Raw genomic sequence first — 27,133 nt, 5'->3', positions numbered from 1 at the left:
CCGTGCGATCACCCTTTCGTAACTCCATTGGTGTGAATCGCATGTATAAACTTGATGCCCGTGGCGATAATTACCGACCACATAATCCCAAATTGAATAGCCTTGTGACGTACACCTCCAAATTATCTCTATGTCATTCATCATAATGTTATATACGTGCTGTTCACAACCAATTATATACTTCATTTGAAAATATTCTATAACCGTTGAAAAGAAAAAATACTAGAAAGAATATTTTCGATCGTTTATCTAAACTATTTAAAACTCTCACTGTAATTTTGATTTTCCATAGTCTTAAAAATGTCTAATTCAAGATACAAGAGTTTATTTACAAATATCACTTAATTTATGCTATCCTTTATTTATGTTACGATATTTACGATAAAATATGTTTTCGATCGCTTATGGATCTACATCATCAATGCGATGAAAAAAGAAAAAATAACAGCAGGTATCGTCCTTTTCATACAGGGTATACGATTCGAATGACACGTTACTGTTGAAGCGTCTTGCGCATGCTCATTCGAATAACGGTGCGAAGAAAGTCCGAGATATTAGACAATGGATAGGTTTGCTCGGGATAGCTTTGAAAGTTGCCGATGTGAAATATAAATGAGATTACGTCACATGTTTATGATAATTTGCTTTTTCTCTGTGTGTCGAGTTTCCCGACGTTGTGAAAAAAAAATTTGCTTGGGTTAACCTATGAATATAAAAAAAAAGCTTAACTTCGAAAGCTATCGTTTCAAAAACCGACAAATATATTTAATTTATTATCGAATTCGATAGAGAAAGAGAAAACATGAGTGACATATTTCAGTTACGATTTACATTCTACAAGACGATAATACCTATCGCGTATGGTGGTAAAGTGTATGTAGCTTGCTTCTCATAGCTTTACCAGAACGTGTATAATTCTTCTGTTTATCGTTTGAATTCATAATAAAATTGAAAAGGAGAAGGAGAAATTGATAATCGTTCTTTAAATCACACAACATTTGTGTAAATAAATATTCTACTCGCGTTATCAAAAAATTCCTTCGTCGAAAGAGATAGGTCTGACTCGGTGTCTATGAACTTATAAAATTATAAGATAACACGATGTCATTTTATATTGAGTAATATTTCAATAGGAAAATAATACCTCTTTTATTTTTAAATTTCTTGTTTTTTCTTCTTTGTCGAAGATATCAATGTCGATAATAGAATTTTCTGTCGCGACGATGGCTGGTACACTCATTCGAAGAGCAAAGAGAAAGCCATTTTCAGTGTTTAACAACGACCTCTAGCGCGATATTTTTAAACGTATACGCGCCATTTATTTTAAGATTCGAATGTGAACTTTTGGCGCCATCTTCTTATCACATTTAAAATGCTTGAATAGGAAATAAAAAAAATGTCGATTTTTTTTTATGTATATATATAAACAATTTTATCAAGCTATTAAAAATAACTCGTAAAAAACCATTTATCTTAGATAAAATATAAAAATAGATAATTCACACTAAGTTTTAATTCTAATGCCTTTTTCTTATAGGAAAAAAATAACAAAAGAATTAACAAGAAGCATTTTATTTTAGCTCTGATCGTGAGACATTGAAGATAGTTGTTCATTAAAAATAAGAAAACGTGGAGGCTGTCTGTCGCCTCGAACGATCAGAAAAATGATGTCAGCGATAAGTCAGGTTACTGCTTTTTTCTCTCATTTTATTTACGATGACGTCACCATCGAAACGGTCGATTATTCGTATGCAGCGTGAGTTGGAATGATCGTGGTCTTTCGTGCTAAGCAAAATCAAGTTTCAACGACATCAGAATTTGTATACGAATGGTCTGTTTTCGATCTATCAAATGATCTTTTTACTTTACGCTTATATTCTTTCTCGATATATAGATTAATCGGACATTAAAGGAGGAAATCTTCGAAGTCAAATCAATCGAGCGGAAATAGTCAAGATTAAACTATTTCTATACATAAGCGGCATAGAACATCGTCATCGATGCATCCGCCATACTAAGTTATTACCATAAACAACGATTCTTGCGGTAAAGCTGTTGGCAATCATCATGGTAACGTGGGCGACAGGAAAGAAATAAAAGGTACGAAACGACGAGAAGATTTCATCGATAATAATTCCACGAAATCGTGACTTACAATTTAAATATTTTTAACGATGTTACATTAATTTTTATATATAATATGATAAGAAAAAGATAACAAATAATAAATCAAAAACAAACTGCTTTATCTTATTTCATTCCATAATAATAAAAGAAAAAAATGTTTCGATATAATTTTTAATCAGTTTGAAACAACACAAAAATTCATTTTAAACACGTTCGAATAAGCGTCCTTGATTTTGAATCGTAAGCGTCACAAGGATCATGCCTTGATTATATGCAAGACGTAAATGGATGCGTCCCTGCATATAGAAGTACGACTTCCGTGAATGCACTGACCAGGTAGACTGTGCCCGCTCTTTTCCGATAGGTTCTTTAAGCGCACCTGCGTTTACGCGACAAAATATTTTCACGAAAAGAAAAAAAAAGATAAAAAAAGAAAAAAAAAGAAAAAAAAAAAAGAAAAGGAAATATCAAATCTATTTACGTGACTGTTATATCTTTATACCGCGTCAAAGTAAACTGAAAGTTAAATTTGCAAGTGAAGGGTGTTAAATTTTACATTCAATGGCTAATTATCTTACGCGTAGATAGTTTGGGTTCTTCAAACAGGGATAACAAACTTCGAACAGATATAGGTAGACTCATCAAATCTGTTTATAAATTTTTAAACGTGCGAGAATACATTATAAAGTTAATGAACATTATATTTAATTAAATATTTAAAGTTGTATGTGTATATCTCTGTATCTACCTATGTATATACATATGATACTTAATTTATCGATATAACAAAGACTATAGTTATTAATTAATATGATATCATTACTGATATTATAATCTAAAGATTATTAAAGATTCATTGATAATTAAAGTATATCATTATTATCATTGGTTTAATTAAATTTTTTTACATTATGACTACCATAATAAAAAAATTTTCATTAATAATTCTCATTAATGATGTATTACTCAAATAATACATCTGTATAACTAAAGATTACGCCAAATTTAAATGTAATAGATTAAAAAATAATAACAAAAAAATGAGGGAAAATAAAGACGAAGAGTCTTGTCCAAATTTTGAGGATGAAAGAAGAGAATAAAATCAAAGAAAAAGGCAATGAGCGAACACCTGACGGGCGCTTATGCTATACTCGCGTTCGCGCATGCGTGCGTGCGTACGTTTCGTGGCGTGTATCGGCGAACTCCCGCGAACGTAGGCTCAAGTGGATACAACCAGTTCTAGACTGACGGCCACTGCGGTGTCTCTCAGTGAAACGTCTTCTTGATCGCGATCCATCGATCCGTCGATCCGATCTTACTTAATCTATCTTGTGACACGCGATCAAGAGGAAAAACGAAAAAAAAACGAAACGAAAAAATTAGTCGAATCGTTGGTGTGTCATTTCAACAAAATCAAATTGGGATTAGTTCCTTTCTCGCGAGGTGAGAAATAATCTTAGATTCATAAATCTATAAGTAATTAATCTGCAAGATTTGATTCATTTTTATACCACCTCTTATTTATCATTTATATCATTAATTGTATTTCTTTGCCACAAGGAACTCATTATCTTTCATTATTTTCTAAATTTGGCTAATTTTTATTTAGTACGAAGCAATACGCGTGAAATTGAAATCAATTCTGTCTGTTCATCGTTCATTTAATGAATTTTTAATCGATTTTATGATTTTTGTCAAATTAAAAAGGAAATATATATAATTCGGATGATCGGCTAATTCTTTCGAATGCCATGATTTATCAACTAACTGGTATTGTCATTGTTATCATAATTATTAATTAATACTTTAGAAATTAATTATATTCTCAGAAAAATCTTCAATGTTCTTAATTTGAAATGAAGTATTTAAATATCAATTCAACATATATTGACGTGGTCTGTCAATGTACACTGTACAGTGATTAGTCTCTTCACGATCAAAAAAGAACATCTTAGCGGTTTCAAGTACTCGTAAACAGTGGATGGCATTATGCTACATGTGTCATTATTTAAAGCGTGGTGATCCTTTTTTTATATTTAAATCCAACTAAGCATATAACCGGTATCTATAGTTGATTTCTGTAGCTTCGTTATTTCGTATAATTTAAAAATAATTCATTAACAAACATAAAAGTGTAGAAAATAAATATATCACACGTATGGTAGCTTCACGACGATAAGTATCAAACATTCTTATTGGAATACGTAATCCGAAGACCAAACAATCCAAGCGATCCAAACGATTCTTTTTCTTGGATAGGTGGAAGGTCAAATCTCTCTTTGTATTTTTATAGAGGTTTTACCTATGTATAGCTCGTTCCACAGGTTTTCGTAACTATGAACGCGTGCCCATCAAAACGACAACTATTTACATTTCTCTTTATCGTTTTTGATTTTTTTTTTTTTTTTAATAAAAATATTAAATATAACAAAGTTTGTACATTACACAATAAATCATCGAATCGCTACAAACACATATTGATATGAGATAGAAAAGAAAAGTTTTTTGGTTCCAATATAAAAATGAAAATGAATAATGTAAACTTTTGTATAGCGGGGTAAATGGGACGTTGAAGGACGAAAGCAAGAGCAAAAATAGGCATAATGCCAAAAAGCCGCTGGTACGAAACTTTGTGCGACTACTACCACTAGCTAACAAGACAAGAATAGATTCAGGTTCGCCGATGTAGTTTCGTGATTTTATACGACTCTACGTCTTTTTTTCACGAAATATGAACGAACGAAATATGCGCGTAGAATTTTTTTTAAATGTAATTATCTTAAAAAATATTTACATTTATATATGCGAATATAAACATATTATATATAGAGAATTCGATTATTAAACAAGCAAATATCTTGCAAAATAATTAAATAATGCCATATTTCTAGGATATATCAACAAATAAATAATTAATTAATTGATAATAGTACATTAAATTATAAATATGAGAAATAATAGAATGATAAGTAGGTCCCTTAAGATTTTGTGAATTTTATGAATTTTATGATTCGATAATCCTACGAATAACTACGCAAAACACAGAAAATCTCTAACTTATGTTAGGTGAGAGTGTTATATTTATGCGGATCAAACAAAGAACGAAGATCGGTGGCCAACGGTTGGAGGAGGGTAAGATGGCGGCGCGAGAGAAGAAAGAGATAAAAAGGAGATGAGACGAGATTCCGGGCGCCGCCGGTTGGTCAGGCAGCTCGTCACCCACGTAATGTCATACGTTATATATATACATATATATATATATATATATATATATATATATATATATTTATACCTATATAGTTAGTTCTCGTTTTACGAATGATCAGCTTTAAGATTTCTCTTATATGACATAATACCAAAAATATTTATTTTTTATTTAACGCAATTAAACTTTTTAATAAAAAAAAATATATTATCAAAAATAAAAGACACGTTTACTGAATTAGGTCTGTAGAAAATATACATTTTCATTTTGTTTATTTACTTTACAGAAAAAGAATAGTAAAAAATTAATTCGTAAAGTCGCGAACTATCTATATTCTATAGTACATTCGTAGAATTATTACATATTATTTTTCCCTGAAAATAGAAATTGAAGTAATAATATTTTCAGATTTTACGTTTTAAAACTATTTTTCAATAGTTATTATTCGTTTGCTAATTTTAACTGTACTTTTGCAATTTTTTCGAAATCACATGTTTTCAAATTTATTTTTATGAAATCATTTAAATCGTTAACTTTCTAATTTGTGAAAAAGAACTAAAAGCAGATATTTTATTACATTAAATTGTTAATTAAATTAAAGCGAATGATAATTCTAATCTTCATTTTCATCTGATGAAAGATGCCAACTATCTTTATCTTATCAAATAAATAAGAAGGAACCAAAAGAAAAAAATCATACTGTCTTCTATTCATGTAATAGAGTATTTATTCACTTGGAAGAATATTAAGGATTTCTTTCCGTCTGAGTTGCTATGGGATCAAGAGGGGAACGAAGTCGCGTTTTGACAGAGTTCGCCATACTAACCTTGGGATCTCTTAGGTTCTCTTCCCTTCGGGCATTGAGGAAATTCGATATAGGAGAATGTTAACAGAGAGAAAGCTAAGGTTATACATGCTCGATCTATTAGTAACCAAACGCAAGGTCGTCTTTCGAAAACTACGTTCAAGTTACGCGTGTGAAGTAACTTAAATGGGGCGTATCGTAATTATATTTATTAAGGAATAGAAAGGTCGACAATTAAAGTTCATTACAAGACCAACAGAAATTTAATAAATTGCTTAACAAACCATCTAACGACTTTATTAGACGAACATAGAAAGATTTTGTGATGATTTTTAATGAATTTAATTAATTGTAGTCGTTCGATACGATTTATAATTAAGACATGTTCAATTACTTTTAATTATTTAACCTATAATGTATTATATCAAGAATGTATTACTAATAGATGATCGTTGTCAAATATACAAAAATTAAATTGAACTAAATAAATATAACAGTGTTAATCATCAATGAAGACTATCTATTAGTCAGTTCTTCATGATCGGACATGTGTTCTTTCGAACGTCACCCGAAATTTAATTAGCTCGATCGAACGGCTATGTGATCGTTCGTATTCCATGTAATTCTCCTACTCGTGCCGTTGTTCACACTTCCATATTGGATAATCGCTTCCTTTATGAGAATATAAATTTTTTTTTGACTTAAAGAAATATTTCTAACGAATATTTGTCAATTGGTTAGTCTTTGGAAATTTTAATAGCAGGATTTTATTATCTATGATTCATTAAATTGTATCATTAAACTAAATTATTTTAAAATACATGTAATCTATTGCACGATCGTTATCGTAAAACGTTTTATCTGTGCATAAATTATCGATATCGCAAACCGAAGTTGAAACTGTTTTATACTTTCATTAGTTTTAAATTCTCAAGGTATGTTTAAATTTCTGAATTCATGAAAAAGCCAGTGGTATATAAACATGACTCATATTGTCTCTCTTATATCATATAAAATTAACAAACGTTCTGATGCTGCAGAAAAATTAACGATAAAACTAAAGAAGACGGAATGAAAATAATACAATGAAGTGAATACTATTGATTTTGTTGTACGTTTCCATTTTCCATTGGTGATAACAACCTTGTCAACGTAACTATCGAGAAGGTTGTATATACTATGTACATACTAACGATTGCAAAAGAATGAAGGTTCATTTTTATGAAATGCGTGACGAATAGAGCCTTGATTACATTTGCAAATATAAATTGCAAAAGCATGTCGATATTATAAATGGCGTAGAATAATGATTTTAAATGTTTATCGTGTTTCTAGTCTCGCGATTCTAAATACGATATACCTACGCTTTTATCTTTCTTGTATATCATTCGAAGTCTGAGATCGAAAGAAAAGATAGAGGTGCAATTTGGCAGTCTCTTTTGAACGAAAACAAGCCATAAATCCATTGAATCATTGGCCGATTCCCCGAGGAACAAAGAATATAATTTAACCAAAAAAAGGATATAACTATTAAACACTTTTTGCCAAAACTTATAATGACGAATATATCCTCGAAACAAACGCAATCACAGTCATCATCATTTTGATTAACGCGCAGACCTTGAGTCACAATCCACAATGTCACCAAGACTGTAACTCGTTGTTAACGATGTGCTTAAAAGCGGTTACATCGTAGTTGACAATGGCGTAATCACGGAGACTCTTCAATTTACCATATTTGTTAATGTCTAATAGCTGATCGATCAATTCTGCCTAAATCTATACTGGATGATTGTTTCTTTATAGAATAATCGTAAACGATATTTCCAATTCGAGATATTAACAAACATATTTAAATATTTTCTTGTAATAAAAAATGCTCATTAAATTGATAATTTATTAATAAATTGAATTCGATGTTGAAATATTAAATAATTTCACCTTGCGTTCGGAATTTTAAATAAAAAAAAAAAAAACAAATTGCATAAGAATATTTTTTAATAAAATAATATGAAGAAGAACTTCGCTTATGAAAATTTAATCTTTTCTTCATAATGATTACACCACTGTATTGTAAATATCATTCAAATGAGTAAGGGAGAGTGATCGAATAATTACGTATATTCTATATTTGTACATATTTACATATATATGCATATACATATATAACGTGCGTACAAAACATCATCGGTCGACTTTGAATGAGAGTTTAATCTCAAGATGATCTACGAAGAAATTTTCGGAGATAACCTTTGCAACGTCAGGCATTTAAGTGGTCACGAGAACGATTTGTCTATCTTTCTCGTTCTCCTAACAGTGGCGTATAGGAGGATTAAAGTGTTTTTAACGATCTACTGTGAACGCGTGTACATACTCAAACATACTCTTGTTAACAACTCGTTAACTACTCGTAAATCTTCGTCAAAAAAGAAGACAGACTGAGAAGGACCTCCTCTCAATACCACGAAAGAATATCATGATCCCCCAATGACCTCGGATCAACATAGACAATATGACTTATTCTAATCTTTTGGTTCGTTCACCATCTCCTACAAATTAAATCTATCGTGTTATCTAATTAGATTCAAAAGATTAATAAATCGTTTGGATGATTACGAAAAATAAAATATTATATAACTTTTTGAGCGAACTTCTTTCGATGTTCAAAGAATAGATGAAAAAAATTACGACGAGATTTTATTCAGGAAGATAAATCTGAATTAATAGAAACGAGATATTATCGAAGAGAAAGATCAGAAAAGCACAATGATCTTTCGCGATTTTATGACGACGACGAAATAGAAAAGAAAAAAATAAACTAGAAAGGTGATTGAAAAAATCATGGATTTCGTGAGGAAATTTCGTCATTTGTTCACATCTATAATGAGCTCGTTGATTATTACGAGTTCCGTCCAGCTTTTAGGCCAATTCGTAGTAAGAAGTCGTTTCAGCGGAGATCGTAGGAGCTCGTTCAAGTGAACGATTCTTAGTGGTCGATTCTCAGAAAGGCTCCTTGGCCCCTTGGCCCCATTCGTATCGGTGCCTCAGCCGGAATAAACAAGACGTTTGGCGTTTCTCGAGGAAATAGCATCCAGTCAGCTAAATTCTCCCGCATCGCTGCCCAATATACCATCAGATGCTTTATTTTCGTGGAGAAAGTCGATCACCATTTAAACTTAGGTAGAAAATCATAATATGATACTCTTGAACTTTGTAAAAATATACCATATACTTTCTATATAACACGGTACATGTTATTTTATTTAGGAATTAGTAATTTTTTACTTCTACTAATGAATTTCTACTAATGAATTTACGTAAAAAAGAATAAAGGTATATAAGATAGAAAAAAGTATTTTAGTATAGCTATAAAATCACGAATTACCATGTAAAATAGAAATATTAATTAAATTAATGTGGCAAATTAAAAATTAATTTTGAAATTTATGACCTAGGGTTGATATCAAAATTTTATTAAAACTTGGCAAACAATTCAAAATAATGCGAGGATTACGTTTCAAAGTGTAATATAGATTCTAGGAACGATATTTTTATACTTTATAGAAATACAGATATTTGTTAAACGACAATGACATTACATTAAGAGAAAAGATTATAGTAATGTACGATTACATTAATAGAAAACAAGGTACGAATCGACTTGCTTAGATAAATTGTAAATAATTATGTGAATACTTGCAAATTTTGTTGGAGCTGGAAAAATGTTATTACGACCCACACGAATGTCGATGTCCTGCGTTACGAACACAACGTGCTATAGGTAAACCGGCTCCGAACTAAAGTTCCTGCACCACACCCGTAGATCCAATTCCTATGCATTTATCGTTTTGAATATATGCAAGCTTCTATAAATAGATAAAGCTTTCTATTGAACGCTTATATCTATAAAATATTAAAGAGAGATTATCCAAGATAATCTATATTAATGATAAATTAAAACTACGAGGCTTGATAAAATTTATTAAAACTTTCAAATATTTCTGTATATCTTAATTTAATTTATTCTTAAATATTATATATAATAATGATTATTATATTCTTACATCTTGAATATTATATTAAATTAAATTTATGATTTAAAAATATTCAATGTTGATTTCATTAAATAAATCTATCAATGTTAATTTAGGTATCGTGAGGTAGGGCTACAAGGAACGCGATGTCAACGGCTGTAAGGGAGAGGACGAGCACGCACACCAGTAGAAAGATCGTGAGTCATGGCGGTCCTATATCTGGCCAAAGCCACGGCACAGTCACGGCCGGCAGTCTCGAAAACAATTTAGGTAACAATTTAAACATGACACTAGACAATGTAATTCTATCTGTTTAGTTTTTAATCGAGTGATTGACGTTTTTTAAAAATCGCTATCCATACGGCGAATTTGATCGGCCATTTTCGAAATTGCATTGAAATCTCTACCGTCGAAGAAATGTCTTGCTTCTATGCATTACCAATCGTAGTCGTTATCGTCATCGTCCGCCTTTCTAATCTCGTAGCGTCGAGCATGCACCAATAATAGCAACGCTCGACATTTTATTCTCGTCGTTTACTTTTGTCATCCCACTCACTTTTCCTTCTTTGTGAAATACGTATAAGAACTACTGTAAATCAGTCACTTTACTAATGTATTTTATATACTAATGTACATTAATATTAATAATTATACTTATTAATCATTTGAAAGTATTAGCATAAATCACTCTTTCGACGATTTCATCCAAATCGAAATACGAGAATGATATTTTTTAACTAGATGAACTAATGAAAATAATTTCACTTTGAATAAAATAATAATGAAGTTAGTCACGTCCAGAGTGTCTTCGTACGTTTCTAGAGAAGTAACGAAATTTCTCTCTCTCTCTCTCGTGCCATATTAAACGACACTTTTCGAACAATTTCAGATGCACTTCTCGAGGATCTTCAGACTAGCGTCTCGAGAAGTGCCACTCCAAGTCGAAGTGGAAGAGCTCTCTCGCCTCAAGTCGAATACCGTGTGGCTGCGAATCCAACTAGAGTGGTCACCGAGGGCAGGTGAGTCTTTCATAAAAGATTACATTTCTTTCCTAACACAACGCATGGTATGTGATATCAAAAACAATAATTGAAGAAACTCTTTTAACTCTTTTAAAACTGTTTTAAGAATAATAATTTGTATTATTCTTTAAGAATAATAATATTTATTCAATTAATAATGTATAAATTCTAAACGCGTTTATCATCGATCCTACGATTTCGCGTTTAACAATATAAGAATGAAACTAGTAAAAGAAATTAGAAGTATAGAATGTAATAATTTTTACGACAAAAAATAATTATAAAAAATAAACTTTCAGGACTGTATCACCAACACGCTCTACCAAAACAACCACTGAAAAATTTGTGAGTACAGTTCCTAGTGGTGTGCCCAGTAATATACCAGGATTAGAACTTCTCGATGCAGAACTCCAAAATGTAAGAATTAATATTTTATGATTGATAACGATATTAATCATATTAGTAAGATCGATTATGCAATATTAAAAAAAAAAAATTTTTACCTTTTCAAAACTTGTACAATGATCATTCATTTTAAACTTAAACGTTTCGTTAGAATGAAATCAAATGTATCATCTAACGACGGCAAAAAAACGAAAGAAAGAAAACAGCAAGAAACGCGTATGGTAACTACAAATTAACATACTGGTATCCACTATTTCCTCGTCTCTATAAAACTCTAGAGATATTAATATAAATTAAAGCGAGAAAAGAAACTTCAAGAGCATCGAATATTATTAAATTCATATATTACATTTAAACGAAGTAATGCGTATTTAAACGAAAATTAAAAAAATGATTATCAACAAATTTTCAATCAATTCAGAAATATTCATTTCAGAAATGAACATCATTGTCAAACATTTTATTTTTTTTTTGCAATAAAAATAGAACTGAACTTAAGTTCGTAAAAAAGTTACGAATGATCTAATTATCCAATATTAATTTTTGTATCTAAAAAATTATATTATATAATGTAAAACTAATAATATAACGTATATTAGTGTAAATAAGTAAAAGTATAACTTACATTTAACAAATATTAACCTTCGAATATTAAGAAATATTTAATTTTGTATCAGAAAAAAAATAAGATTTAAAAAAATATAAATATATGAATGTGTAAATTTAAAATTGCATGGACATTATAGAGCAACGTTTCTCAACCTTTTTACAGTGGGGCTCAATTACATTATTAATCTTTAATGGTGCCGTTATCCAAATATTTACAATATACATACAATTTTTAAGAATCTAGTAGATTAGAGTCATTTTAAAAGATGCAGTATTCTCACGAACTCCCAAAAAACATTTTATGGAAAATTTTCTGGAAATTACTTAGAAATTAATCACTTCTCTCGCTTTGCTATAAGGTAGCAATTATTATTTTATGGTCGATTAAAAATTTAAGACCCATAAGTTGAGATAAGCTGTTATAGAGAGTTAAGTTTGGTCGCAAGTGATCGCATCTCTTCTCTTCGCTTCCAGCACCTAATGTGAGAATCGTTCGTCATTTCTTCGCGTGGCTGCTCTTTCAAACCTTTTAATCAATGATTACCAGTTCGAAACGCGTCACTTTACGATTTTACGTCCTGAATAATAGACACGGAAGATTACGTTGCTCGGTGCGTTTGCCCTCGAGCTACGTGTCGACAAAATCTCTATACGAGAGTACTTACGTATACACATGCATATACACGCATATATGTATATATATATATATATATATATATACATAGGTGTGTACATAAGTACATCGACATGCGCTTAATGCGATCCCTTGGCTAGAAACGTTAGAGAGTGATATCACGCCTATACTTGAGACTAAGATAATCGCAGCTCCTGCGGCCTCCGATCTAACGTTCAACGAAAATAAATCGACCGTACGTGTAATTTGCTCGTCCGTTCTCACACCGCCACAAACGGGACACGATTTCTTCCTTTAAAATATCTCCTTAAGGCATCTACGAGAAACTCAGGAATCTTTTTTCATGCTGAAACATGTTTGAAAAATCGCTACGATTATTATACCATTCGTTTCTTATCTCTTTTCTTTTTTTTTTCCTTTTTTATTTTAATCTACCAATTGTAAGTTCATAGTTCAATGTAAATATATATCTTTGGCTTTAACAATTATTGATACAGATTATTTGATTTGCGTAACATTTTATTCTAATAGTTTTTTGTAAGCTTGAATAGAATCGTTGATCGACTAATCGGAATGCTTCGCAAGTATCTTTCACAAACAATTATCAAAATAATATTTTATAGTACGAAGAATGAATTGGGAATATATAAAAAATTTTTGTAAATGAAATATTTCATTAATTCATTAACAATCAATACGCCAACGTCAATTACGATGAATACTCTTAATCAGGGTCATACAAGGAAAGTCTATGTATTCAAAAGACGACCCACGTATTCGTATTAATTCAAACTAATTGCTCTTTCAAAGAATGTAACGAGAACAAACGAATAGTTTACATTTTTAAATTATTTCTTGATCGATGAATAGAAGATTAACATGCTCGTCATTCTTCGAATTTAAGACTTTCCTTAATTTAAATTCGATCAATTACCGGATGTAAAAATTAATTAAAATATTATTCTTTTTTCCTGTGTAGGTTCAACCAGGGCAAAGCAAAACCGTTGCTTATAAACAGGTGTCCTATCAGTATAACAAGAGCATCGATGGAAAACCAGTCGGTAAGCGATGCTCATTCTAATTTATCAAATATTACATTAGATCATAATTATTTTTAGCATCGAATAAACAATTTGTTTATACTTAACAATGGATTATCATTCGTGATAAATGTTCGTACAAAATAATTTAAGAAGAATATACATAGATCAACTTGATTCGACTTGAGCTTTGTGAGCGAACTCTAGAGTTCGGTAAGACTTCGATTCTTGGTATAAACTGGCCGTATGTGTCCGCGACGAATCGTGTTGCGTGCGAGCGCGTTTTAAGCGATCGTAGAAGGAAGGGGAGGCCGGTCTCTCGTGTCGCTCCTTTTAAGGCGTGCAACGGCCTTGCAGGTATACGGTTAATTGACAATGAATACGATAAAACGAAAAAGATTCGACGTTTTAATACAATATAGACAGGCAAATCTTGATAATGTAAATCTTCGAAAAAATTTTCTTCTATTTTTTCGTAAATATTTTATCTCATTGATCGTCTCTTTAAAGAACAAAAAAGATAATAAAGAAAATAATGATGCGAATGTATGAATCATACGCAAACACTATGACGATATTTTTATTTAGAAATTTATACGAAATTTATTTAGAAATATGTTACGAAGAAATCATTATAATGAGTCTTACAATTACATAAATGGAAATCACAAATATCACGAAATACGTGCAATATCTAATGTCTCAATTAGTTGTTTAGTTTTTATGTGAAATACAGATTGAAGATGGTGACAAAACAAAACAAAACATGCCATTAAGTAGCGACACTTTTCACGGTGTTCGGTTAAATCGAGATAACTGGAGATCGCTGGCGTTTCCCCTGCAATAACGCGTACATGTATACGATACTCGAGCCTATCCATATTAGGATCGCGTATAGCTGAACGCTGACCCAATTTTTGCGTGGCTCCTTCTCCTCCTACTCCTCGTTTAAAAGAAAGAAGGAGAGAAAGATGACCGTGAGAGAGAAGTGGCCTGTTGAATTATGGAAGGTTACGCTTACCAAATAAGAATTTTATAAATCTTGATGTTTCGATTTCGAAGACGTTAATGTATTTTAAATTTGCAGACTCATGGGCAATGGCAGATAATGCGATGATGAATACTACTACACCAATGATGTAAGTTTACACACTATGTCATTGAGGATAATGTTTTATAGAAATAAAGAAACAATATTACATGAAAATATTTCCAGTGATAATATCCATGAGACTACTTATGAAGAAAGCAAAACGCAAACAGGTCACCGTAGTCCTGAACCTACCGCTAAAAAGTCTACGGTTAATAGAGAACTAGTGAGTATTGTAATAAGATAAATAATCTATTCAGTAGTCAATTTATTTATAATATCTAACGTTAAACATTTCTGATATTTTAGGTATTCTCCGATAGTTCGGCATCTCGATCCATGGAAACTTCACCTCCTCCAGGAACTCAATATCGAGATGTAAAATATATACACGATTCATCTAGTACGTAAATCTTTAAGTATTATTATCCTTCTAATATTTAAAACGACAATAACACAGTTGTTTTTCATAATAAAAAATACTGTATTAAGAACAATTAAATTATCAAAAAAAGTACTGGTAAGTACACGTAGGACCTTTTTCCATTATTAAAGTACAAAAAAACCCGCAATAACAATCTAAAAGACATAAGAACTCAATTGACAATTTTCGTCATATAATTCTAAAAACTAAATTAGAAAAACTTAAATTACGGTCATGTTCATTCTTCAGCGCCATTTAATAATCTTGGCGTAAGTTTAAGTCAATAATCGTTTAATATCTCAGGTTATCAGACTGAATCACGTCCCACTCCAAGTACAGTGACTACCATGCATACGAACACTGGCCAGGAATACGGAAACGTGGAATACGTCCCAGTACCGTCGCCAACACCAGCGATACCGATCAATTTGGCACCCGGTCCCAACACGAAAGTAACAACAACTATAAAAACATACACCTATGAGTTACCAGGAGCACCAGAAACATATCTACCGGGTGGCACGTTGCCAGGAGGAGCCGTACTTCCCGGCGATCAGACTATTACCTATACTCTGCCCAGAACTGGTACTTCCACCACAGACAAAACGGTCACTTATCAAACTGTAACCGAGAATATACAAGGTGGACCGGGTGGACCAATCAAATACAGCAGTCAACCACCCATAGAAATGACGAAAAAATCAACGGCACTTCACAAAGAGACCAAATTTTATCGCGAAGACCATCATGGTTTGCCACCTTCGTCAGGTGGAACACTTCCACAAAATTATCATCCAAGTCCGCCACCCCAGACGAATATCGATTCCAGAACAACAGTCACTAGAAATGAGAAGTATTATCACGTAGATGGCAATTTTCCTAATGGACAACCACCGTCTGATAGACCAGATTATCCTGGTAACACTACTACTATCGTTTATCAAAATCAACCGCCTGTAATAAATGAAACTCACATGACGACGATAAATCGACTCGAGGAGCACTATCCAAGCAGACCACCTTCTGCTGGACGACATCCGACGCCAGATAAACCAGGAACACCTACAAGAACGAATTACTATCCAGTACCTTCTCAAGGAACACCACCTGGTACCACTACTGTTTATAAATTCTCTAACACTACAACGACAGTACCTCCAAGTAAAAATGCCGAAGATCACGAGGTACTTCTACCTAAGCCTTTCCCAACCCCAGGAGGAGTACAAGTTTATCCTGTTAATGCGAAACCTTCAGGACCAAACGATCAACAAGGACCACCGGCAAGACTCGAAGATCTTATGGCGTCGTTCTCCGATTCCGAGGTAAGGTACAATCAAAATACATGATACCGATTGATGGGAGAACTTGTCCCTTCACACTATGATAATAATATTAATCATTAATGATCGATCTATTATATTATTTATTATGTATGTTACATTTAAGCGTGAGGTATTGGAAGATATTGAGAAAAAAGAGAAAGAACAACAAAAGAAAGACTCACCAGCCGTAAAAAAAGAAGTTGATTTTCTGCCTCATACTCCGCCTAAGGTGAAGAGCAAGAACGTTGCTGGACCACCAGTATATTATCCTCCTGGTTCAGCTGAGTTTACTAAGAAAGAAGAATTTGGTGCAGCTATGTCACAATCTAGTGTAAGTATCATTCCACGATACTTTCAATTTTCAATTTTTCCAGCTATTCTAAGTATCTGCTTTTAATTTCTTAGGGAGGATGGCAGAAGGGAAGTGCAAAATACGAATATGAGGCGTCTAGCAAGAGTAAAAGTAAATCTTCCAGTGGGGCAGCGGTTGTACCTGTTTGCCTACCACTCTGTTGTGCCTTACCATGTGTCATTATGTAATTTAGTTGAAAAGTAACTATATTGATAGGGTATGTTAACAAAACAAGAGAGATAATATTGTTATTTGCGTCTTCCACTATATGTCCAAATTTCAAGTCAAGGCTTTTTGGTACATAATTAAGTAGATTATATTTGTTCTTCTTGCCAATATTTTGAATATCTAATAATTTTAATATAAATAAAATACACTTGCTATTCTGTTTAATAAACAGTTAATCGATAGATTACATGATTATGCATATTAAGAAATCAAATTTAGTTCTCTTAATATACAAGTGTACTTTCATGTGTCATTAGATAAGACGAAAAATTAGATAATCATAAACTATTTATTTCTATTTCCATTATATAGATACTTTCATTAATAATTATAAGTTTCTTATACTTTCTTACAATATCATATTTGATATAATAATATATAATATAGAAAGTATTTACTTTAGTGTATAATTGACCAATTTATTAGCTCCATGCTATATATGTGAAGATATTATCATATGTTCATTGACTTTAATCTTTGTACAAATTACTTGCTTATAACAAGATTACATATGCTCTCTTTAATAGAAGTAATATATAGTACTATCTATATATAAAGAAATTAGAAATTATCTATATAAAAAATTAATCTACGATTATGTGCTATTTAAAACCATGCACATATGATTTGTATTACTGTAAAGCAATCATAAAGGACAAATAAATATATGGATTGACGTATAAGTGAAAAGATCATATCATAAAATAATCTTTGTGTGCTTAACTAATTTTTTCGATTTATATATTTTAAATTTATAGAATCTCATTAAATATTTCTAACAATTAGTATATAAGAGACTCTTTAACCATAGTGCAATGCCGTGAATTATGGTGCTATAATAATTTTAGTATATTAATGTCATATATAAATCTAATAAGAATTGTGTATAGATGTAATGCTATATTACAGCTATATTACATACATAAGTATATTGATAAGCATTGCAAAATAATAAAAATAATTACTACTCATTATTGTATATAAAAACTGTGCCATGTTTTGCATGCGTCCTGTGTATAGTAATAATAAGTTGCATTTTAATAAATTACATGCTGTTTCTAAAATATAACTTATTTACTATTTCTCTTATATTGCAATCATCTAAACTTTCAAACTTATAATTCAATATATTGAATTTTTATAATCAATGTATTTTCACCTTGTAATGTTTTTTACTCATTTTAATAAAAATATATAGCATATACAGTAGCTACACAAAATATGGTATCCTGCAAAAATGTTATATTTAAAATACTTCATAAGTAACTAATAAGATCTTGTTGTTCTCACATTTATAAAACTGTCGAAAGCATATGCATCTGCCTCTGCATCCCAAATACATCTTGTTCCCATTTTTATACCAGCGCCGTGTTGTTCCCCCAAGACTACATTTATGATATATTTGTAACGCTTAAATTTTAATTCTATAAAAAAAAAGAGGAAACAAATCTTTACTTTTCTTTTATACCTATTAATAAACTTCAAAGAGTTCCTATCACCTTTAATTTTTTCTTTAATTATGTCTGCTATATCTTTGGTCCATTGGACGGCATCCTGAGCATTGTATGTTTTTGTAGAGAGCTGATCAAACAATACATTGTGTATCACTTCTTTTGCGCTTAAAGGCTTAAACCTTGATAAAAAAAAAAAAAAAAAAAAAAAAAAAAAAACAAGATATAATAAATATATTACCTGCGAACGTAACTTTCTATATTTATGTAGAACATAAATATATGTGTTTTCGATGACATAACCAAATTTCGAAAAATAATATTAATATATATTAAGAAAAAAAATATTATTTTATTAATAAAAATATAAACAGTAAATATATTACTTATCATAAAGATGCGGACGAATTCGATATACAGGTTCAGACACTTCACTGTTTTCGGCACCTAATATTTCCACTTCCAGGTTCTTCAGGTTTTCTGGAAAATCATTTGATCTTTCTGTCTTGTTCTTTTTCGGATGATCCTGATTTTCAATAATGTCAGTGTTTTCCATTTGCAAATGATAATTAATTAATATCAAAGAAATTACAAGCACTTTTCACGCGTAGCATAAAATCGTAATACTGAGACTTGTTTATACCAATGATATGTTGTTATGACGACAAGCGGTGGCGCTGCTATCTCTACGCGTACTATTCAAACGGGAAAGAATGGAAGAAAAATTAAAATAAATTACGAAAGGGCATAATTTTGTGATAATGCATATTTGGATTGTCAAGAATTTAATTTAGTATTTCATGATAATAATTCTTTATTCCGAGTATATCTCTCACGTCATTAATTATAGCAACATACTATCAGCAAAAATATATAATTACAATAACATTTTGTTTCTCTTTTTACTATCCTTTCTATGTCATAGAAGTATCTTCTTAATCGTTTATCGTTGATCATATTACGTCAATGCATTGAACCCTTAAAGACTAAACAATAGAGCAAATTAATAAATGCCATCATTTATATGATTTTATACATTTAACGTAATATTTCTTAATCCGTTTCTTCGTAGTTTAACAACGAAGAATGATCGATGGTAATGAAGCATAAGTCGCCAAGGTCTAAGAAATGAAAAGATATACATTTCGACCATTGAACGAGAAACAGGCAGTGAACGAGTACCAAGCTATGTGGTCCGTTTCCACTATTGAAATAAAATCTCATGTATCTTTTATCTTTTCGCGTAGACCCTAACAAGGCTTACAATAAGAAACAGTAAAATTTTCATCGTCAATTATGCGATATTGATGATTTTTGTAACTGGTAAAATCGATATCGCGCATTTCAGATACGTGGTCGAAAATCTTCTTTATGACAGGAGGAAAGCTCGGTATGTTTGCAGCTGCTGCAATTTCATCATAGTACGCCCATTGTCTTTCCTTGAGCTTTACGATATGCCTTAACTGTTGAAAGAAATATTCGACTTGAGAAAAAATATCTTAACTATTTTATATATGTATATAATACTAATATAATATATAAAATTTGCAAGATTTATTTTATACAAGTCTAGAGAAAACGCTCGATTAAAAACTAATAAAATACAATCTTACAGGAACCCCTTGTTGCAATAAAGCGTTCTTTTCCTTTACGAAATCTTCCAACATCTCTTTAGGAGAGGGCAACTTGATGCGACCCTCCAAAATTTCTACAATATATTGCGCCTGAATGTGAAACATTGGAAAAGGAATAACGAGTCCGGGTATTCCCATGAAAAATAAATTAGGCATGGTAATGTGCACCAAATGTTTATAGATAGGTTCAACGTGATTATTGTCCGTACGTATATCAACTTTAGATGACATGAAGGGATACGTGAATTTATAACCTGAAGCAATAAAATTGATATGACAAAAAAATTCGATGACAAAAAATGTATGTTATAGTTGTAATGTATGTAATATTTCGGATTTTGTTACCAGTACAATATATGAAATTATCTATTTTGGCAATAGTTCCATCAAGGAAAGTAAAAATATTTCCTTGAATAGATTCAATTCCTGGTTTTTGATCAATATTCTTTGTAAATTTCGAATCTATCGGATTTGGCAAGTTATGGCTTAAATAAACCTAACGAAGCAAAAGATAAGAATGCCTTATAAGAAAATTATTTTTATCGAAAATAAAAAAAGCCATTGTACCTGTTCAGCATATTGTGATACTTCAAGTGCAATATCGATTCCGGACCAAGACGCACCTAAGATGCATACCTTTTTTCCGCTGTAGGTTTCAGGGATTCGATATTGATGACTGTGGATACACGTACCGTGAAAACTTTCGATTCCTGGAATATGCGGTATGTGGCCGACCGTATAATGACCATTGCATAAAACAACAACATCGAAAGTCTTAGTCCCCTCCAATTTGTTTTCTAAATCTTCATACTTGATAATCCAAATTGTTTGACCGTTCCTTAATGTTTCTGGTTCTACATGTTTAACCACAGTATTCAACTAAAATTAAAAATCTATTACTGGACGTTAAAAGATAATTATAAAAATTAGAATTGATTTGCTGTTTTTTTAAATTATTTAGTAACATAAGATATTGTCGTTTTTTGGTATTCGTATTTTTACAAGTACCTTTATATGGGAATAAAGATTAAAATGCTCCGCGTAATCCCACAAATACTGACGTATCACATTATGATTAACAAAGGATGGACCACTCGAATCTTTCATTGGAAAATCTGGTATCTGCATAATTTCCTTAGGAAGGTTCGTCCTATGTCAGAATTTTCAAATTTCTCTTATCGATTTCTTCTCTTTATTTCCTTATTTACATATCTCTTTTTTACCCTACAATCTTTATCGTCATAACTTTAAGTCTATCTTCTGAAGGAAATGCGTACCCTCATGATTAAAGTACCAATAAATCTTATCGTTCGGTCATGTATCTCTTATTTTCCGGAATAACTCGCCATAATCATCTCGTTAATAAATCGAAAAGTGTATCATATGTCAATAAAGTTTATCGCACTTTCTTTATAATCTTCGAAAAATCGTCACGAAATACATATATTTGTACATGTAAAAATACGGGAACTTTTTAAAACAATTGCTTTAAAAAAAAGAATAAAAATAATGCTAATGAAGTAGATATTGTTTACACTTTATAAAAAAAAAATTTACAAGAAAATATTACACAAAAAAGACATATATATATATATATATATATATATATATATATCTTTTATATATATATCTTATATATAGATATAGATATATATATTCATAAATTTGAAAAAATAAAATAATCTCACGAGAAAATGATATTTTTACATTTTTAAAACATTTGTTAATTGTTCATTTCTGTAACTCAACAGAAAATAAGTGCTTTTGTATAAGATACAAAATATGTATTTTATTAATGTTTATAAACTTTGTAAACATCAAATAGGATCTATCGAATGTTTTAGAATACACATACAAAATACAAGAAATTAGAAGTGCATATATATATATATATATGTATATATATATATGTATATATATTGTATATATATTAGTGGTAGCTGAAAGAATAATCTTTAAACAATATAATAACCGATAAGATATTATTCAAAGCAAACCTGAGGTTCTTGTACATGCTGCTGTGGACTGGTAATCCATGCTTATCAATATCGGTCTCATCAGTATAAACCCATGTTCCACCCACTTGATCGGTTTGCTCGAAAAGGGTAAGACTATAGGTGTCGGGTTTAGATGCTACGTGACGAGCCACGATCAAACCGGCAACACCACCGCCAACGATTGCGACTCTCGTTTTACTACTCGGCATGTTTTCTCCTACTGTGTATTTTATTATCAATTATTCAAAAAAATATTCGAATGATATAGTATCGTGATAAAATTAAAACAGATGAAGAATTGTATAATTTCACATACACTTTGATTAGATTTTTCGTTGATATCTTTATTTTTTACAATAAAAATTTCTTTATATATGGTACTTCTTCGTAGATTACAATCAGATCGAAAAATAATCGATTAAATAAATCTAAAATATCGGCGTTTTAAATATTATTTTATAATATTTTTATTTCACGTGTAACTGGAAAGTGTAACTCGTTACAGGAGAGTTTAAATATAACCCCACGAAGATTTAGGTAAAGGAATCTCACAATGATATATCGTTTTAAGCTGTGCTACACAGAGGCTAGTTAGCTCCGAACTGTTTCAAGCAAAGGCTGTATTAAGACTGTCCACACGAAAGTCAAATGCGTATTGCAATAATGTCTCGCTGGCCTCTCTACTTGCCCCTCCGATCAAAGGCTTATGTAAATGTGGAAAATATTTCTTTCTAGAAAGACGCGTTCATAATCGTAGTTGAGTAGCTTATTCTGACGAAATATTTAAATGCGTAAGGTCATCAGTCAAGCCTAGTGTGAGAGGTATTATACAAATAAACGATACAAATAAACAACTCACTTAGGGAAGTGCGATATTTATGAATGAAATAAATTTTTTCTTCGGGTCAATAAATTTATGTAGATTTTTTCATCGATAATGTTATCTTCAATAAATTTATATATTTTATGTTTCTTTCATACATATGTCGTAAGGTTAAAATCTTTTAATATCATTAATCACAAATTTAATTCATTATTTTTTTTTTTTTGTTAATTAATGTATATTAATTTTTTAAAGAAATTCATTGTTTCATAAGAAAGTTTACATTTATATGACAAATTTCTAAATGAATGTACGATAGCAATAACACTTGCACTTGCAACCGAACATTCTCTTAAATTCTAAAGAAGGCAGTAATGTGTTGGCCAGTATTTTCTAATGCGGTGAGAGGAAACTGGCACCTTTTCCTTTCGACAGATTACGACAGAGGAAAGAAAATTGCTCTGGAATAACATATTTTTCTCTTCAATCGAGACTTTGATTATAATAATTACTTCCTGGTTAAAAGCGATATGAACTGTGAAACGATGCCAATTTAAAGAATCTCGCAATCGTGTCTCTTTTATTTTGCGTGAATAAACTAGCTTTACTTAAACTTAAAGATTAAACTTAAAGATAAACTAGATTAACTTAAACTTAGTTTGCAATTATAACAATTACAATATTTAATCATACGCATGATTGCATCACAAAGATCAGTTGTACGCATGATTGCATCATAAAGATCAGTTGTACGCATGATTTATAATTATATTGATATATATGTGTAATTCTAGTTAAGAGTCATATACATTTTTGTTTTTGTATTTCTTTCTTTCTCCTAACGTTTTTCTTATCTCTTCTAATTGTGTTTGAAAATTGCTCGTTTTTAGATTCATGACTATAGTGAAATTTATATTCAAGGCAACGAAACGGAAAAGTCCATTGCGAGGTTAGTCTCTGTCTATTTTCTTCTCTCTTTTTTTTATTTCGTTTTCTTTTACTAATTTTAGGAGTATCCTTCGTATACTCGAGGACATATCTACGTTTCTCCTCTTCATTATCATACGTTGTTATTTATCACGAGTTCCGTATTAATCACGCGCGAGACAGTAATACAATAAATTGTAAAAATAGCGATTATATACATCTATAGGAAATATACATCTTATATACATCTACAGGAAATATATACTAGAATAGGGTTATTGTTCAAGAAAGAAAGACATCAACATTAACTTTTCTCGTTACTCAATGAGCGTCGAGACTACAAAACTATATATAGTATAATTCAGACAAGAATTATCTCATGAACGACGAAATGTTGTCATTTTCTTCTATTTTGCGAATATGTGACCGAACTATCGTACATCATGTACTTTTTAATTCTTATTTTCATCTTATTATTTTTCTTGTCATTTTCATTCGACTCTATTCGAAACGAATCTCAGATGACGCAAAATTACATAGGAAACATCGTTTTCTTCTTTATTTCATATTTTAAACTTTGTAAATTACTTCATTTAAGCTTTGTCGATATACAAATCAAGATATACGTTTAAAACAAACAAGTTTCACGTTTATCACTTTAGACCACGCAATATGTATAACTAAGTAATAAGCACGAACAAAATGAACGTCCTTTGTATTATGAACATCATCTATTAATTAAATAACATAAGAGATTGTTATGTTTCAGAATAAACAAATATAGTGTAATCAAAACAAATCTTTGATATTGAACTTATTCTGTTAAAAGAAATTACTTTGAAAACGTTAGAATATTAAATTATTGCGACACTCTCTATGACATGCTTATCTGCTATTACACAATATGATTAAGTAATACTAACAGTACTTACATGGAAAGTTTAAACACAAATCAATAATGCGGTAAAAATGAAGAAATTTAAGTTAAACAAAAACTTATTTCAATCGTTTTGAATAATCCGTACCTATAAAATAAAATTTGAGAATTAATAATACGATGATTTACAGTTACTAAATATTCTATTATAAACTCTACGAGTACATACGAATTTTTATCAGTGCGACTGATAAATGTGTCTTTGACATACAGTATTTTTCTAACTTGTCTCTTCTTAAATATGTCTTTATCAAAATGTACATATTAACTTAAAAAGATGATATTTGAAAATACCATTATTATAATGTTCGTTGATAATCTTTATCAATTAAGTGCATCGTATTGTTTATTAACCCTAGTGTATCGATATAATAATTTTTTTCATTTTCTACATATTCTTAGAAATGCTAATAAAATTACTAATATTTAATCTATTCTTTCAATTATCATGTAAAATAATGGAAAGTATATTAAAATGTCCTCAAATCCGAAGAGATTTTCTCTAATCACATTTCGTTATCCATTACTTCATGTATTATAGTTTATAAAATATTGATATAAAAACTTTTAACTTTCAGTATGAAAATAAACGACGTGTAGACTAGATTAAATTATGACAGATTTATCGCTTTTTCCAATAGAAACTTAATACATAATAGTAAGATAAACAAATTTAATTCGAGTATTAAAGATTTTTTTTTTCGAGCTCCAGACAATATCAACAGATATTAATTGATATGTAGAAAACCTTAGCATTGTTTCTCAATTTTCTCAATTTTCGTGTTAATAAAAAACATTTTACTCTGATGTAAACGAATAAATGATGTTCATAATTATGTATAATCATAATATATTATAATATGATTATGCATAAAAAGTGAATGTATAACCATTCACTTTTCTTTTTTCAAATTATCTATGTACTATAATAAAGACACGTTTATACGAAACAAATTAATCTTGTATATGAAATTTAATTATTACATTTGTTATTTAAATATGGAAAAATGCCCATCTGTCATTTTCATATCGCGTGCTATATTATCGGCAGCTTATTAAATTATTTGACAGTGGATACTTGGATTGTATTACTATTATATAATAAACTTTATATTCCACATAATATTGAAATTCTTGATTTCATATTGAATCTTTGTTTAAATAATGTATGATAAACTTATGAGTCTAATGCTAGAATTTTTTCTGACTTAATGATACACTATCCATTGATAGTTGATTATGACTGAGAATTAATTTTGCTTATTTTGTTTATATCCATGATTGTTATTGATTTTGTTTGTTTGCTCTTTTCGTTGACATATTTATTTAATAAACTGTAATAAATCTAAAAATACCGAATTCGAGCTCGAATTACGAGTTATGAAGTTTTAATGCTATAATATACAAAGACGAAGTAACGAGCTTTATATGCTAATATGCGATAATTCTACTGGTGTTGCGCAGAAGAAAATAAAATGACGGGCTAGAGTTTGATTGGATATTTACTAACCACGTGACTTTAAATTTATCTCTGTACAATACGATTCAAAGTGGGGACATATGCTTTAAGAAATTAAATAAGTTACAAATATAATTCTTTTTCAATTAATTACATTGTGTATTAATTATTAATAAATATTGAAATAAATTAATATTTCAATCAATAACGATAACAAAAAAAGAATTAACAACAAAGAAAATATGTGTAAATCAAACTAAATATTAAACATTTATAAATTTAATATACAATAAACATTGTTTTAAATCAAATATATAATACGCCATAATGCTTTTCAATTTTCTTGTCGAAATATTAGAAATAAAAATCATGTTTATTTAAAATTTTTTAAAAATTAACGATGAATGTCTTAACCATCATATCTGACATTTTAATTATAATATATTACATTTATTAACTTAAGTATTTAATATTTATTTTACAATTATCAATTATTTTACAATTTATCATTAAAATTTACAGATTTTCCAAAAGAGGAAAGATATCTCCTATCTGTAATGTTTTCATTGACTTCACTTCCATCTTCTAGAATAGAATTTTTTTTGAAA

The 27,133-nt window shown here is 30.2% G+C and overlaps 3 protein-coding genes and 1 long non-coding RNA gene across 5 annotated transcripts; 2 read left to right on the top strand and 2 right to left on the bottom strand.

Annotated features, from left to right (window-relative positions):
* The first annotated feature begins 516 nt into the window (after positions 1 to 516).
* LOC124948235 lies at positions 517 to 2,204 on the top strand. Its single transcript, XR_007100625.1, has 3 exons — positions 517 to 873; positions 1,581 to 1,685; positions 1,895 to 2,204. It is a non-coding gene; the product is annotated as an uncharacterized LOC124948235 (long non-coding RNA).
* Positions 2,205 to 3,345: 1,141 nt separating this feature from the next.
* On the top strand, positions 3,346 to 18,366 carry LOC124948279 (mucin-5AC). Its single transcript, XM_047491661.1, has 11 exons — positions 3,346 to 3,570; positions 10,288 to 10,441; positions 11,061 to 11,190; positions 11,493 to 11,610; positions 13,821 to 13,902; positions 14,969 to 15,020; positions 15,098 to 15,197; positions 15,281 to 15,374; positions 15,699 to 16,717; positions 16,842 to 17,048; positions 17,123 to 18,366. The coding sequence occupies exons 2-11, from the start codon at positions 10,318 to 10,320 to the stop codon at positions 17,255 to 17,257; spliced, it is 2,061 nt and encodes a 686-aa protein (XP_047347617.1). The 5' UTR covers positions 3,346 to 3,570; positions 10,288 to 10,317; the 3' UTR covers positions 17,258 to 18,366.
* A 94-nt stretch (positions 18,367 to 18,460) lies between these two features.
* Positions 18,461 to 19,758, bottom strand: LOC124948281 (dynein light chain Tctex-type protein 2B-like). The gene is made up of 6 exons (XM_047491665.1): positions 19,630 to 19,758; positions 19,392 to 19,443; positions 19,135 to 19,274; positions 18,797 to 18,930; positions 18,588 to 18,721; positions 18,461 to 18,526 (listed from the first exon to the last, which is right to left on the bottom strand). Exons 1-6 carry the CDS (start codon positions 19,635 to 19,637, stop codon positions 18,479 to 18,481), a joined length of 516 nt encoding a protein of 171 aa, XP_047347621.1. The 5' UTR covers positions 19,638 to 19,758; the 3' UTR covers positions 18,461 to 18,478.
* LOC124948280 (flavin-containing monooxygenase FMO GS-OX-like 6) lies at positions 19,545 to 23,078 on the bottom strand. Of its 2 annotated transcripts, none has more exons than XM_047491663.1 (7): positions 22,696 to 23,078; positions 22,380 to 22,599; positions 21,391 to 21,532; positions 21,019 to 21,261; positions 20,728 to 20,878; positions 20,362 to 20,636; positions 19,545 to 20,211 (listed from the first exon to the last, which is right to left on the bottom strand). In XM_047491663.1, exons 2-7 carry the CDS (start codon positions 22,586 to 22,588, stop codon positions 19,999 to 20,001), a joined length of 1,233 nt encoding a protein of 410 aa, XP_047347619.1. In that variant the 5' UTR covers positions 22,589 to 22,599; positions 22,696 to 23,078; the 3' UTR covers positions 19,545 to 19,998. The 2 variants fall into 2 exon arrangements, with proteins under 2 accessions (XP_047347619.1, XP_047347618.1); XM_047491662.1 differs by having other exon boundaries at positions 20,950 to 21,261; positions 22,696 to 23,073.
* Positions 23,079 to 27,133: the final 4,055 nt, after the last annotated feature.

Source organism: Vespa velutina, chromosome 4, assembly GCF_912470025.1.
Source record: "Vespa velutina chromosome 4, iVesVel2.1, whole genome shotgun sequence".
Lineage (NCBI taxonomy): Eukaryota > Metazoa > Arthropoda > Insecta > Hymenoptera > Vespidae > Vespa > Vespa velutina.
The sequence above is the reverse complement of the archived record's forward strand: the minus strand, read 5'-3'. Positions and strand labels throughout refer to the sequence as shown.